The 14,110-nt window shown below is 47.8% G+C and overlaps 1 protein-coding gene across 15 annotated transcripts in view; it reads left to right on the forward strand.

Moving 5' to 3' along the window:
* Positions 1–14,110, forward strand: part of CUX1 (cut like homeobox 1) — a 464,969-nt gene that overhangs the window by 249,240 nt on the left and 201,619 nt on the right. For all 15 annotated transcript variants that reach the window (XM_063668185.1, XM_054496503.2, XM_054496501.2 and 12 more), the window contains exon 4: positions 4,573–4,651. In XM_063668185.1, the coding sequence (XP_063524255.1) occupies positions 4,573–4,651 (79 nt within the window). The remainder of the gene's footprint in view (positions 1–4,572; positions 4,652–14,110) is intronic.

Here is a 14,110-nt window from a genome sequence, read left to right on the forward strand (position 1 = left end):
TTGTTTTGTTCTGAGATGGAGTCTCGCTCTGTCGCCAGGCTGGAGTGCAGTAGCGTGATCTCGGCTCACTGCGACCTCCACCTCCTGGGTTCAAGCAATTCTCCTGTCTCAGCCTCCTGAGTAGCTGGTATTACAGGCGCCCGCCACCATGCCCGGCTAATTTTTGTATTTTTAGTAGAGACAGGGTTTCACCATGTCAGCCAGGCTGGTCTACATCTCCTGACCTCGTGATCCACCTGCCTTGGCCTCCCAAAGTGCTGGGATTACATGTGTGAGCCACCACGCCCAGCTCAGTGGAGTGGTTTTAAAACCCCAGTGTCCACGGGGCTAGTTCCTTCTGCTGGCTGTAGGGGAGAATCTACTGTGTCCCTGTCCCAGCTTCTGGTGGTTTCCTGGTCATCTTCATCTTGCAGATCATCAGCCCAGTCTCTCCTTCATCTCTCTGTGACATCCTACCTGTCTACATGTCTGTTTCTGTGTCCAGGTTTCTCCTCCTTATTGGATCCTATTGGACGAAGCCCCAGGCTAATGACCTTGCCTTACCTTGATCACCTGCAGAGACCCTAGCTCCAAATAAGGTCACCTTCACAGGTATTGGGGGTCAGGACTTCATCATCTTTCAAAAGACACAATTCAACCCATTATAGCCCCGAAGTGTGCCGTGTAAATTACCAAACCCCACATCCAGGGGAATAACCCAAACAGGAGACAGGAGGACAGAGTTCGGGATCCTTCCAGATCCCAGCCCTTGCCTCCAGGAGATGCAGCCACCCGGTACCCTGAGTTGGAATACCTGGGAAGTGAGGGGCCCTCCCTAGGCAGATCCTAAGCCAGAAAGAGAAGCCTCTGTGTGGCCATCAAGCAGTACGGACAGCAGCCGGGGCGTCTGCCCAGCTTTCTGGACAGACTGTTACCCACCTGCCTCTCTCAGAAGAGCCCCAGGGAGCGTTCCAATTCATCTGGAGAAGCAACTCCAAATCCGTTGCTTACTCTAGACATCTATAATATGTGGGCTTAGGTACAGTTGAAACAGTGCCATTTAGTTCCCAAAATTTGTAATAGATATTGAGAAAGATATATGATACAACAGGGAAAGAAAACACAACGCACAGTCTTACGTATAGGCTGATTTCAAGTACTTACGTACATGCATTTTAAGCAGCTTGATTGAGATATAATTCACATACCATATAATTCACCCATTTAAAGTCTGGAGTTCATTGACTTTTAGGATATTCACGAAGTTGCACAGCTGTCACCACAGACAATTGTAAAACATTTTCATCACCCCAAAAGGAAATCCCACACCCTTCAGTTGGCATCCACCAGCCCCTCCTTCCCACCCACCCCCAGTCCAAGACCACTCTAATGTATAATACATCTGTCTCTTGTTTGCCTGTGTGTCTGCATTTTGTGTAACTTTTTTTTTTTTTTTTTTTTTGAGACGGAGTCTTGCTCTGTTGCCAGGCTAGACTACAGTGGTGTGATCTCAGCTCACTGCAACCTCCACCTCCTGAGTACAAGTGAAGCAATTCTCCTGCCTCAGCCTCCTCAGTAGCTGAGATTACAGGTGCATGCCACCATGCCTGGCTAATTTTTGTATTTTTAGTAGAGATGAGGTTTCATCATCTTGGCCAGGCTGGTCTCAAACTCTTGACCTCATGATCTGCCCACCTCTGCCTCCGAAAGTGCTGGGATTACAGGCGTGAGCCACCACACCTGACTGCAACTCTTTTTTTTTTTTTTTATAATTAGGAAAAAAAATTAGAAATAAAGACCTGATAGTCTGACTCCTGCCGGTGAGTGGCAGATTTTAATTATACTTTTAAATTTTTTTTCTATATTTTTGATATTTTTCTGATCACACAATGAGGATGAGTTGCTAATAATGGGGGAGGGGGTTATTTTAAAAACAAAGCGTGGTCTTGTCATATTAATAGTCCTTGTAGGCAAGGCATGGTGGCTCATGCCTGTAATCTCTCCTGACCCCTGAGGTCAGGAGTTCAAGACCAGCCTGGCCAACATGACGAAACCCCGTCTCCACTAAAAATACAAAAAAAAATTAGCTGGGCATGGTAGCGCACTCCTGTAGTCTCAGCTACTTGGGAAGCTGAGGCAGGAGAATTGTTTGAACCCAGGAGACAGAGGCTGCAGTGAGCTGAGACTGCGCCACTGCACTCCAGCCTGGGCAACAGAGCGAGCCTCTGTCTCAAAAAGAAGTCCTTGCAGATTGTTCTGAAACTCTACTCAACACCAAATTCGCAACCTTGTTTTTTGTTGTTGTTTTTTTGTTTTTTTGTTGTTTTTTTTTTAATTTGAGACAGGGTCTCGCTGTGTTGCCCAGGCTGGAGTGCAGTTGTACGAATACAGCTCACTGCAGCCTCGAACTCCTGGGCTCAGGCAGTCCTCCCACCTCAGCCTCCCAAGTAGCTGGTATTACAGGTGCATTGCCACCCGCTCAGCTAATTTTTTTGTTTTTTGTAAAATTTTTATTTTTAAATTTTAATTTGTAGATAGCTCATTATTTTGCCCAGGCTGGTCTTGAACTCCTGGGCTCAAGCTGTCCTCCTGTTTCTGGCTCCCAAAGTGCTATGATTACAGGCGTCAGCCACCACACCTGGCCTAGAATCACAGCCTTATCTTATCGGGTTGAGGGGAGTGGAAATGTGTCTGAGTTCCAAACAATTGACTTCAAATTGGAATCTTGGTGCACAGCTTGTTAGAAGTTGGAAATGCTTGCATTGCACTAGGCTGCTATGCGTTCGATTTTCTAGGCCCAGCTCCCGCTAGCCATCGTCCCCCACTTCTGAGCGCCCCACATCCTTTATTAGGAGACCTCTCTCAGCCCTTAACAAACTGCCCTGTGGCTCAGGTGAGAGGCCCTGTAATTAAACCACATCCTTTGCCTCTGTAATAACATCGGAGACAGCATAGTTCTAGGAGGGGACAGACGGAATATATAATTTCCTGTCCTTTGCCTGAGCCAGTATGACATTGGTACATGTGCAGTCTTGTGTATTTCGGCTGTAAAGTGCGATCTGTTGTCTCAGCAAGTGTGTAGGTAAGCTAAATATTCTAACAAGTCGGTCCAACCACGGCAGGCTCTTTGCATATGCGTCCAGCATAGTTGATGAACAGACGTCTACACTAGAGGAAACTGGCTCAGCTAGTCAGTTCACAAAGCAAACCAATCCTGGCCACCGTCGCAAAACCTTGCCAGTTGCCTAATCTGGAATCCCCTGGACCGTCCTCGATTCACCTTGTTCTTCTGGGCCTCACATCAACTGTGTGTGTCGCTGATCTCTCCAGCCTCCCCCTCCTCCTTCTCAACACCCACAACCACTGCCCAGCGCATCTCACTCAGATGAAAGCAGTGATGTCCGAGAGGTCTCTTCCTCCCTGCCCTCTGCTGTGCTTTTTCCACCCTGACTGCTGCCCAGGTGATGAGGGTCGCCCTGCACCATGTGCCCTTGTGCCCCTCAAAATCTCACCCCACTTACTTGTCCAGCTGCATCACCCACAGCTCCCGCATATGTATCCGCATTCCCACCTGGCAGACTCTCGTGGGTCCCCTATGCCCCATGGTGTGTTGTAGCGTGTTGGTGGACTCTTAATCTGGACTCCAGGAATGGAGCACAGGCTGACATATGAATAAGTGTCTTAAAACAGAACACACAGGCCAGACGCAGTGGCTCACGCCTGTAATCCCAGCACTTTGGGAGGCTGAGGCGGGCAGATCACCTGAGGTCAGGAGTTCGAGACCAGCCTGGCCAACATGATAAAACCTCGTCTCTACTAAAAATACAAAAATTAGCCGGGCATGGTGGTGGGCACCCTGTAATTCCAGCTACTTGGGAGGCTGAGGGCAAGAATCGCTTGAACCTGGGAGGCAGAGGTTGCAGTGAGCTGAGATCATGCCACTGCACTCTAGTCTGGGCGACAGAGCAAGACTCTGTCTCAAAAAAAAAAAAAAGAATTTTATGAAATTCTTTGCCCTCGGGATTTAAATGCGTTCGTCCGTTTACATGCAGCGTCTTACCCGTCCACCTGGGTGAAATGCTTTTTAAGACTCTGCTCCAAGGTCACGAATTACTGCCTGAAGTTCCCTTCTCCATGTGCCCGGGGATTTAATTACTTGTTAATTACAAACCTGTTTCCCTCCTAGACCCTGAGCTCCTGGGGGTAGGAACTGTCTCTTCCCGCCCACCTCTGATCCCCAGCAGGGTCTCGCACATGGCCAGCTCCTAAGTCAGTACTTGGAGAAGAAAAAAGACCAGGAAGGGCTTGCCAGACCATTCTCTATGGAAGACGCACCCAGTGTTCCCTGCTATAGAGCGAATGGCTCCATACTCCCAAATCTCTGCTCCTCCCTCGTTTACCTTCATGAACAGGGTCCTTTTGTGTTTGCAGGCATTTCCTCTAAGAGGTTGAAGCCCAGTTGTCAAGCATCTATGCGGAGGAATCAGACTTCCCCTTGCTACGGGAATTCACTAGATGTGTAATGCTTTGTAAATTACCTCTTGACAAATGTTGAGCTCTTTGTTTTTCTTTCTTTCTTTCCTTCCCTTTCAGATTGATGCACTGAGTAAAAGAAGCAAGGAAGCTGAAGCAGCTTTCTTGAATGTCTACAAAAGATTGATTGACGTCCCAGGTAAGCCCCAGCATTAATGGCCCACCAGTGGGGGGCGTTGTGTCTGGTGAGTCAGTGGGTTTTGGGCTCATTCTTCTTGGCTTTCCTAAGGAAAATAAATACGCCATCAGTGGCAACTTACCCCCAAGAAACCAGGGAGTGCAGGACACGTGAATTCTCCACAACCCAGACTTTGGGTATGGAGGGAAATTGGATGCACTTGTTGAAGTACTCACGTAATCTCTAGGGGATGACTTCGTAAAAGCAGAGACCCAAATCTCTGGGGCTACAGCATAAAACCCTGCACGTACTGCAGAGAAGATGCAGACCCGATGTGTGTGTGCTGTGCGGAAGTCCCTCATACTGCCCAATGCCACCTTTAAGACTTTAGGAATGGCCCTACTAAGACACCTGGAGTGTCCCGCTCCCCTGCCACGTCATCCAAGATCAGTGGCCCCTGGACAAGCCCTTCACTTAAGGGTTATGGGCAGAGGGTAACTGATAATCCTTGCAGCTACAACCAAGTATATCAGTTGTTTCTTTTATTTTTATTTTTCTAATTTTATTTATTTATTTTTGAGACAGGGTCTTGCTCTGTCGCCCAGGCTGGAGTGCAGTGGCACAATGTCCGCTCACCGCAGCCTGCACCTCCCGGGCTCAAGCAGTCCTCCCACCTCAACCTCCCAAGTGGCTGGGAGGTACGTGCCACCACACTCAGCTAATTTTTGTATTTTTTGTACAGTGAGTGCGATGAGGTCTCACTTTATTGCCCAGGCTGGTCTCGAACTCCTGGGCTCAAGCTATCCTCCCACCTCAGCCTCCTAAAGTGCTGTGAGGTTAAAGGCGGGAGCCACCACGCCCGGCCCCGTGTCTTCTTTTAGAGGGATTGAAGAATTAAAATTTAAATATGTTTGTGAGGCATTCTAAGAGGTGATGACTTCCGATTCTTTATTCTGGAAAAGTGAGAAGGCAGGTAGAGTGTCTTGAACTCTCTGGTCCTGTTTGTGGGTCCTCAATTGCCTTAGAATCTGGAGTAAGGTGATGGACATAACTATGTGGGGCCCAGCTCAGCCCTGGAGAGATGCTGATCAGAAAATTAGGAAAGTCACTTGATGCCTTTCTCTGCCAAGCAAGGAATTGGAATTACCACCACCCTCCCCTCCCCACCCATTACAGTTGCGCACTTGCCCTTGTTAGCAATTCTTTGAATATCATTGACGTCATTAGAGCTACATTAACAGAGCGAGGCAGACTCAGGTCTCCTTTGTACCTGTACTTGTGTTCTGATTCAGGTCCACCACGGGCTTTGCTGTCCCCTCTTGGAGCTGGGATTAATAGAGGTCACACCAAACACGGGACAGCAGAAAGCACTTCGGACAGGGAATGGGGAGACCCAGATTCTCCTTCCCTGGATGACATTCCTTTTCCTCTCTGGACTTCAATGTTCTCATCTGTAAAATGGAACAGGGTCAGGGAACAGCCTAACCGTAGAGAATGGTTTGCTTTGTTCTAAACTTTTGCTGTCTTAGGAACTTATCTAGTTATTAGTTCTAAATTCTAGCCTTTTGATTTTCTGTGAGAGTTTGTATCTGACTAGGAGTTCCCTGAAGAACCTGACTGAGCCTCACGCGGCGGCTCCTTCACAGTAAAATGGATCAGAGTGTTACCACTGGAGGGTGTCCACGTTCTTGGCGTTTTGAGCAATGAATTGGACAAAATGCACAAAGCAAGGAAAGAATGAAGCAACAAAAGCAGATTATTTACTGAAAATGAAAGTACACTCCACAGGGTGAGAGTGGGCTGAGCCGCCGCTCAAGGGCCCAGATACAGATTCTTCTCCAGTCCAAATATCCCCTGGACGTTTCCCATTGGCAATTGGTGTTCACCCCATGTAAATGAAGTGCTGGCCCTCAGTCAGTCTCATCAGTTGTAGAAAGCAGCCAACCAGAGGCTGAAGTGAAGTTACAAAGGTCACGCTCCTATGCAAACATCTTGATTGGTTGTGGAAAGTAACCAATCAGAGGCTAAATTGAAGTTACAAAGTTGCACTTCTGTGCAAACAAAGACTTGGCCCTGCAATCAGTCTGTTTGGTTGCAACCAATCAGAGGCTGAAGTTACAAAGTTACGCTTCTCTGCAAACATCTGATTGGTTGCAGAAAGCAACTAATCAGAGGTACTTTCAATTTCCCATCTGCAGTGCAGAAAAGGTGGGGGTTTGCAAAGGAAGTAGCCGCTGGTCCTTTTGTTACTTAGGCATGGAAAGTGGGGGTTTTTCCTTCGATTTAGTTCTAGGAAGTCAGGGTGAATCGGCCTTTGGTTCCCTGCCTGCAGACCCTATTCTCCTGCCTCAAGAGCACTGTCCCTCGGGCGTCAGCAGCCTGGCGGGCATCACTGGCATTTTCTTGTGCGTAAGGTAGTGACTGAGAATTTTCTCTCTGGACTATGTCATGTCCATACTGACGCAGGGATAAAGAATTTACAGAAAAAGCGTGACCTGGGCTTTGAGAAATTTTATTTTGTGTTTCGAAAGAGTTCATTTTTTGACTTTTTGTTGGTTTCTCAGGCTCAGGAAGGTTCTGCTCCATTCTATTCCCAGAAGTTCTTGCTACCACTTCTGGGAGCAGGATCCCAGAAGGGGAGTGTTTTCCAGCTGAGAACTTTGTCCAGTTGGTGACTTAGTCGAAAGAAGACTGGCTCACTTCATCTTTGCCAGAGACCCAAAGACTCTTTAGCTGCTGTTTTCTAAATAACATGTAATCTCTTTTTTTTTTTTTTTTTTTTTTTTTTCTGAGACAGAGTCGCACTCTGTCAAAGAGGCTGGAGTGCAGTGATGCGATCTTGGCTCACTGCAACCTTCGCCTCCCAGGTTCAAGCAATTCTCCTGCCTCAGCCTCCCACATAGCTGTGACTACAGGCACCTGTCACCACACCCAGCTAATTTTTGTACTTTAGTAGAGACGGGGTTTCGCCATGTTGGCCAGGCTGGTCTCAAGCTCCTGACCTCAGGTGATCCGCCTGCCTCAGCCTCCCAAAGTGCTAGGATTACAGGCATGAGCCACCATGCCCAGCCTAGCTGCTGTTTTCTAAATAGCCTGTAATCTCTTTTCAAAAAGTCAAATTTGTACCTCAGTTTTTCCCTAGTGAAATTTTCCAACTGGGCAGTCACTTTAAAACATTGCTAGGTTTCTTTCTCTGCAGTTACGTTCTGTGTTAATTTCCCATAGAAAAAAGACCGTTTTTCTCATCAACGTTTCCTCTTTACCTGAGCCGACCTTGTCCATGTACACGTACAAATTTTGTAGAATTTTGATCATAGCATGGGTGTATATTCATATTCTGCCTTTCTCACTTAATATTATGATTCTTATTATTACCGTAAGCATTTTCCTATATTGGTAATATTCTTCACAATTTTTATTTCTGGCCAGAGAATTGAAGTTTTCAGTTTAAATTGATGAATGGTGGGAGCAAAGAATGTTTGATGTTTTCTGTAATACTAAAAGTCAATACATCTACATTCCACATAGATCACTTTCACCCACCGCCTCCCAGGTATTTCTTAAAAATGCTGTAATCTGCCAGATCTAACAAGTTACTTACGAATCAGGAATGGTGCTCGGAGCACTCTCCCTGTGTTTTGAAGTCTGATTATTGCTCAGATGCAATCATTTCTGTGACTGAGGCTTACAGAAAGGGCCCGGTCAATAGCGATGATGCATTTACTGACAGTCACTCAGTCGAGGGGAGTTGGGGTGCCTTAACTGTCTGCATACTTCAGGTCTTAATCCAGTGGAATCCAGAAATATTAGTAGGGTACAGTAAGTTCTGCTAGTTGCAAGAGACAGCAACTCACACTGTCACAGGAAAAGGCAGGAAGCCCATGGGAATAATGCAACAGGCATTCCAGCTATATGCCACACAGCCCTGCTCCTGGATCACAGGGACAGCCGCCAAGCTGGCCCCAGGAACAGCGGAGCCAGAGTCCCACCCAGCCCAGGAGTGACAGGCACCTGACCGAACCAGCTCCCACCTGCTTCCCCTTCCTGAAGTTTTATTTTTTTGTGCATTTCCTTGTTGCTTATCTCTGGGTCTCATTACAGTGACAGCTCCGTGAGGATAGGGCTTTGCATTGTGGCTCTCTGCCCAGTGCCTGGCACGCAACAGGTGGGACATAGTCAATGACTGAAGGAGTCAATGGACCCAAATTCCCGCCACTCCCACTGAGTCCTCAGCAGCGGAGTTCACCAAGGGTTGCACTGGTGACTCTCAGAGCTTTGTCCCTGGTCCAGGTCTCACTCCTGAGTGCCAGCTTGCATATCCGACTGCCGCCTGGACTTTCCTGCTGGGATGGCTGGTGGGCACCCACCTGATGTGTCCGGCAGAAGCCGTCTTCTTACTGCCTTCCTTCTTTTGGCAGGTAGCATCACCTCCCACCTTGCTGCTCATGTTCTGAGCTTTTTGTTTTTCTTGAGACGGGGTCTCGCTCTGTCACCTGGGCTCGAGTGCAATGGTGTGATCTCTGCACACTGCAACCTCTGCCTTCTGGGTTCAAGCGATTCTCATGCCTCAGCCTCCCAAGTAGCTGGGATTACAGGCGTGTGCCACCACACCTGGCTAATTTTTCTATTTTTAGTAGAGATGAGGTTTCACCATGTTGGCCGGGCTGGTCTGAACTCCTGACCTCAGATGATCCACCCCCCCCCACCCCCCGCCCCCTTCAGCCTCCAAAAGTGCTGGGATTACAGGCCTGAGCCACCATGCCTGGCCTGTGTTCTGAGCGTTTTGTCACCAACTCTGGCCATCCGACCTTTAGGATGTGTCTCAATTCCATCCACTTCCTTCACCCAAACTCCTGCCCTACAGTCTGCAGTTCACGTTGATGTGAGTCTAAGTGCTTACAGGGCGGCCAGACTCTTCCTGGCTAATCACCACTGACCCCTCTGGATTAACCTGTTGAGACGCCACTTCCTGACAGAGAGGCCTTCCTGGCCTCCCCAGCTGGTTTAGGGGACCCTTCCCATGCACACACACACCCTGGCCGGGGACCCTGCCGTTCACTTCATCGTAATTCCTTGGTAACTGTTTGGCCGAGAGACTGGTTCAGTGCGGTTTTGTCCCTATTTCCTTTGTTTCCACCCCAGTGCCTGCCATGTGGCAGAAACTCCATAAATATTGCTATAAACGAATGCGGAAATTAATGAATCAAATTATTTCTTCAAAATGCTGAGTGTTTTTTTGGTCTCAGGCTCCTACTGTTCCCACTGAACCACCCTCCCGAGGTTGAAGCTTCCCAGTGAGGGCAAGCACTGCAGAGCGCTAAGACAAGTCAATTGCAGGAGAACAGAATGTATCTTTTATTGAGTTGTAGCAGTTTAATAGCTCTCTGAACTCTCATTTTACTTTGGTGTCACTCTATAAAGATTTACGTGCCTGCATAGACATTTATACAGCACTTAGCATTCGGAGTTGCCCAAACCAGCACATGTGCATCTGAGGACTTCGGCTTTGGGGCCGGCCCTTGGTGCCTGGGATCTGTGTTTGGTTTACCAGACGTCCCGCCGGCGCCCCAAGCCCAGCACACAGGGTAGGATCTCCCTCCACCCCAGCTAATCCCCCACCATCCCCACCCGCCCACTTCTCCCTCGGTGTTCTGGCTCCTCCCTCTTCTTCATCTTCCACCTTCTGTAATTTCCTTCACATTAAAGACACCAAGGCCGGGCGTGGTGGTTCACACCTGTAACCCCAGCACTTTGGGAGGCTGAAGCGGGCAGATCACCTGAGATCAGGACTTTGCGACTAGCCTGGCCAACATGGTGAAACCTCGTCTCTACTAAAAAAATACAAGATATTAGGTGGGCGTGGTGGTGGGCACCTGTAATCCCAGCTACTTGGGAGGCTGTGGCAGGACAGTCGGTTGAACCCAAGAGGTGGAGGTTGCAGTGAGCCAAGATTGTACTACTGCACTCCAGCCTGGGTGACAGAGCAAGACTGTCTAAAAAATAAAGAAAATTAAAAAAAAAATAAAGACACCAAATAAGCATTTAGCAATACAGTAGCATTGAACCATCGTGGTCCTCATATACCCTCTGAGTAGGTTTGATAGTTCAGACCTTGCTGTTTCTGTTCTTTTCATTTGCCACCAGATCAGTTCTTATTCCTTAGTCAGTTTCGCGAGTATTATCAGACTTATCTTCCTGGGTATTACTCGGGTCAATGCCTGAGACCCCAGCACCCCTCATCCCCCACACCATACCCCCAGGGCATCAAGAACCAGGCCGAGGCCCAGGGATACAACAGCCAGCTCAGTTCCTGCCCTCAGAATATACAGCCTGGTGGGAATATGAGCATTAAAAAGTAATTGCGACCGGGTGCAGTGGCTCACACCTGTAATCCCAGCACTTTGGGAGGCTGAGGTGGCTGAATTACCTGAATTACTTGAGCCCAGGGGTTGAAGACCAGCCTGGGCAACACGGTAAAACCCCGTCTCTACAAAAGATACAAAAGTTAGCTGGGCATGGTGGCGTACGCCTGTAGTCCCAGCTGCTCAGGAAGCTGCGGTGGGTGGATCACCTGAGCCCAGGAGGTCAAGGCTGCAGTGAGCCGAGATCGTGCCACTGCACTTCAGCCTGGGTGACAGAGTGGGACCCTGTCAAATTAAAAAAAAAAAAAAAATTAGAAAAAAGAAGAAGAAAAAGTAATTGCACAAATAACTGAATTTTAGGCGTGATAAGCAAAGGCCACTGGGCAATGAGAGTATAGAATAAGGTGAATCAAGCAGGACAGAGGCAGCTGCCCTCAGGTGGCACCAACTGAGGCCAGGAGAAGAAGACACAGGAAGCAGTTTTCTGACCAGAGAAAGCAGCAGCAGGGAGGAGCTGGGACGAGAAGGAGACCAGCAGGTGGGGGGAATGTCGGGTCAATGGGGCTCAGTGAGCAGAAGAGGAAAAGGACCCAGGAGCAGCCAAGCCCTGCAGCAGCCAGACGGAGACACTGAAGTAGTCAGAGGGGCTGTGAATAATGACTCTGGGGATCGGGCGCAGTGGCTTACTCCTGTAATCACTGTACTTTGGGAGGCTGAGGCAGGAGAAGTATTTGAGGCCAGGAGTTCGAGACCAGCCTGGGCAACATAGCAAGACCCCCCCCTCCCCCACCCAATCTCTTTAAAAAAAAAAAAAAAGATAAGTAAAATACGCAGCCTCTGTCTCTAGTTCGAGACCAGCCTGGCAACATAGCAAGACCCTCCCATCTCTTTAAGAAAAAAATAAACAAGTAAAATAGGCAGCTTCTGTCCCTTACTGTAATGAAATGAGAAATGTCTCTGCTCTTAAAATGTGACCCTCTGAGATAGCTGGGAATATTCTGGAATGACCGCTTCTAACAGGCTCTTGCATGGCTGGAATTTTACTGAGTTCTGAGCAAAGTTATGACAGTATGCATAATTCGTCAGTAATTAACCTTGTGTGGGTGACTTGCTCTTGCTTCTTGATACTTTTTTTTTTTTTTTTTACAATGAGTATGTATGTATTTCTACAATGGCGGAGAGCATAAATTAGGAAAATATTCAACTCGCAATCTTAGTTTCTGAATAGGCCTTATTAATGTATTGCAGATAAGAACTTAGTCAAGTAGTTGTAGGATAAAACACAAGTGTGACTTTTCTGTTCCAGAAACATCTTAGTAATGGTTTTGGGGGGTTTTGTTTGTTTTTTATTTTTTAGCAGCGGGGTCTCTGTTGCCCAACCTGGAGTGCACTGGTACCATCATAGTTCACTTAACAGCCTCCTGACTCAAGTGATCCCCCTGCCTCAGCCTCCTGAGTAGCAGGAACTACAGGCACACACCACCACACCTGGCTAATTTTTAAATTTTTTGTAGAGATGGGGTCTTGCCATGTTGCCGAGGCTGGTCTCAAACTCCTAGGCTCAAGCAATCCTCCCGCCTCGGCCTCCCAAAGTGCTGAGATTACAGGCATGAGCCAGCACACCCGGCCTAGTAATGGTGTATTTTAAAGAGTTCCTAGGTAGAAGAAAAAGACTAGGCACTCCAGAACTTCTGTGCTTTGGTTGCAAAGTTCACTGGAAGCATCTCTTTGCAAGTTGTCCTTGCCTCTGTCTATGACCTGCTATCAGAACCGTATTTTACTGCTTGCTGAGATGCAGTTTAGTTCCTACAGACACAAACCTTTCAAACATAAAGGCAGTGCCTGGAAGGGTTTATTTTAAGATTTAAATCTTAGGAAGCACATTACCAGTGATATAAAATATTCATTGACTCATGAAACACTGCTAGAAGTCGCTCTTTCGTGACTGACTTGTCTCCCTTTATTTCCATAGGTTAACTGGTCTGCCTTTGTGAAAAGTAGATGTAGGTTTTTCGAAAGTCCTAAAAGAGAGCTGGCTGGAAAGAGTGCATTTGTAGACCATTCCATTTTCAGAGCCTGCTCCCAAATGCCCATGCTCTGAGGTCCTCCCCCCGGGAGAGGTTTCATTTTGGATGTAGGAAAACCATCTCTCCTGGTGACTATCCTTGTCTGCCTAGCATCTGAGAATCTAGAAATAAAATGGAATGTCATCATTTTTGAGAACTGCTTTTTAATGCTCCTCCAGGAGAATAAAATAGCAATCTGGTTCTTGGTGCCTGCTACTTTCAAGTGAGGACACATTACAGGTTAAAATTAGAAAACACTGTTCTTTTATACTTCTTTCTCCGCTGCCTGCCCCTCACTCAAAGATCCCACATTAAGACTCCTGGAAAAAAGAGTGAAGAAATCAGCCCAGCGTGGTGGCTCACGCCTATAATCCCAGCACTTTGGGAGGCCGAGGCAGGCGGATCACCTGAGGTCAGGAGTTCAAGACCAGTGTGACAAACATGGTGAAACCTCGTCTCTACTAAAAATAGAAAAATTGGCCGAGTATGGTGGCGTGCACCTATAATCTCAGCTACTCAGGATGCTGAGTCACGAGAATCGCTTGAACCTGGGAGTCGGAGGTGGCAGTGAGCCTAGATCATGTCACTGCACTTTACCCTGGGCAACAGAGTGAGACTGTGTCTCAAAAAAAAAAAAGTGACAAAATCTTACGATTTCGTTAGAAATAGCCCCTGGTTTTCATGCCAAGATGTTCATCAATGTGCCACTTGGTAGCCTTCTCGAAGGCGATAGAAATGTGGCCGTTGCAGCCTGATTCTGTACGGTGACTCCAGTCCACGTATTCCAGGTCTCCTGGTGTTGGCAAACAAGACCTGGGACCCAGGGCCCCTCCGGAGAGCTTCCTGTAACTTCGGTAGTGGGAGACATGCGGGATCCCTTTACAAATCCTCAGTTTGCCTTCATAAAACATCTTCATTCATGTGATTAAGAAGCAATCACAGGCCCCAAACAAAACAAGACAGAAAGAGGAACTGGGTCTGGAAGAACAAAGCCCCGTGGGTGGTGGATAATGTGCTGACTCCTGTCCAGGATACAGGTCCCTGGCCCCAAG

The sequence above is a fragment of the Pongo pygmaeus genome, chromosome 6, assembly GCF_028885625.2.
Source record: "Pongo pygmaeus isolate AG05252 chromosome 6, NHGRI_mPonPyg2-v2.0_pri, whole genome shotgun sequence".
NCBI lineage: Eukaryota > Metazoa > Chordata > Mammalia > Primates > Hominidae > Pongo > Pongo pygmaeus.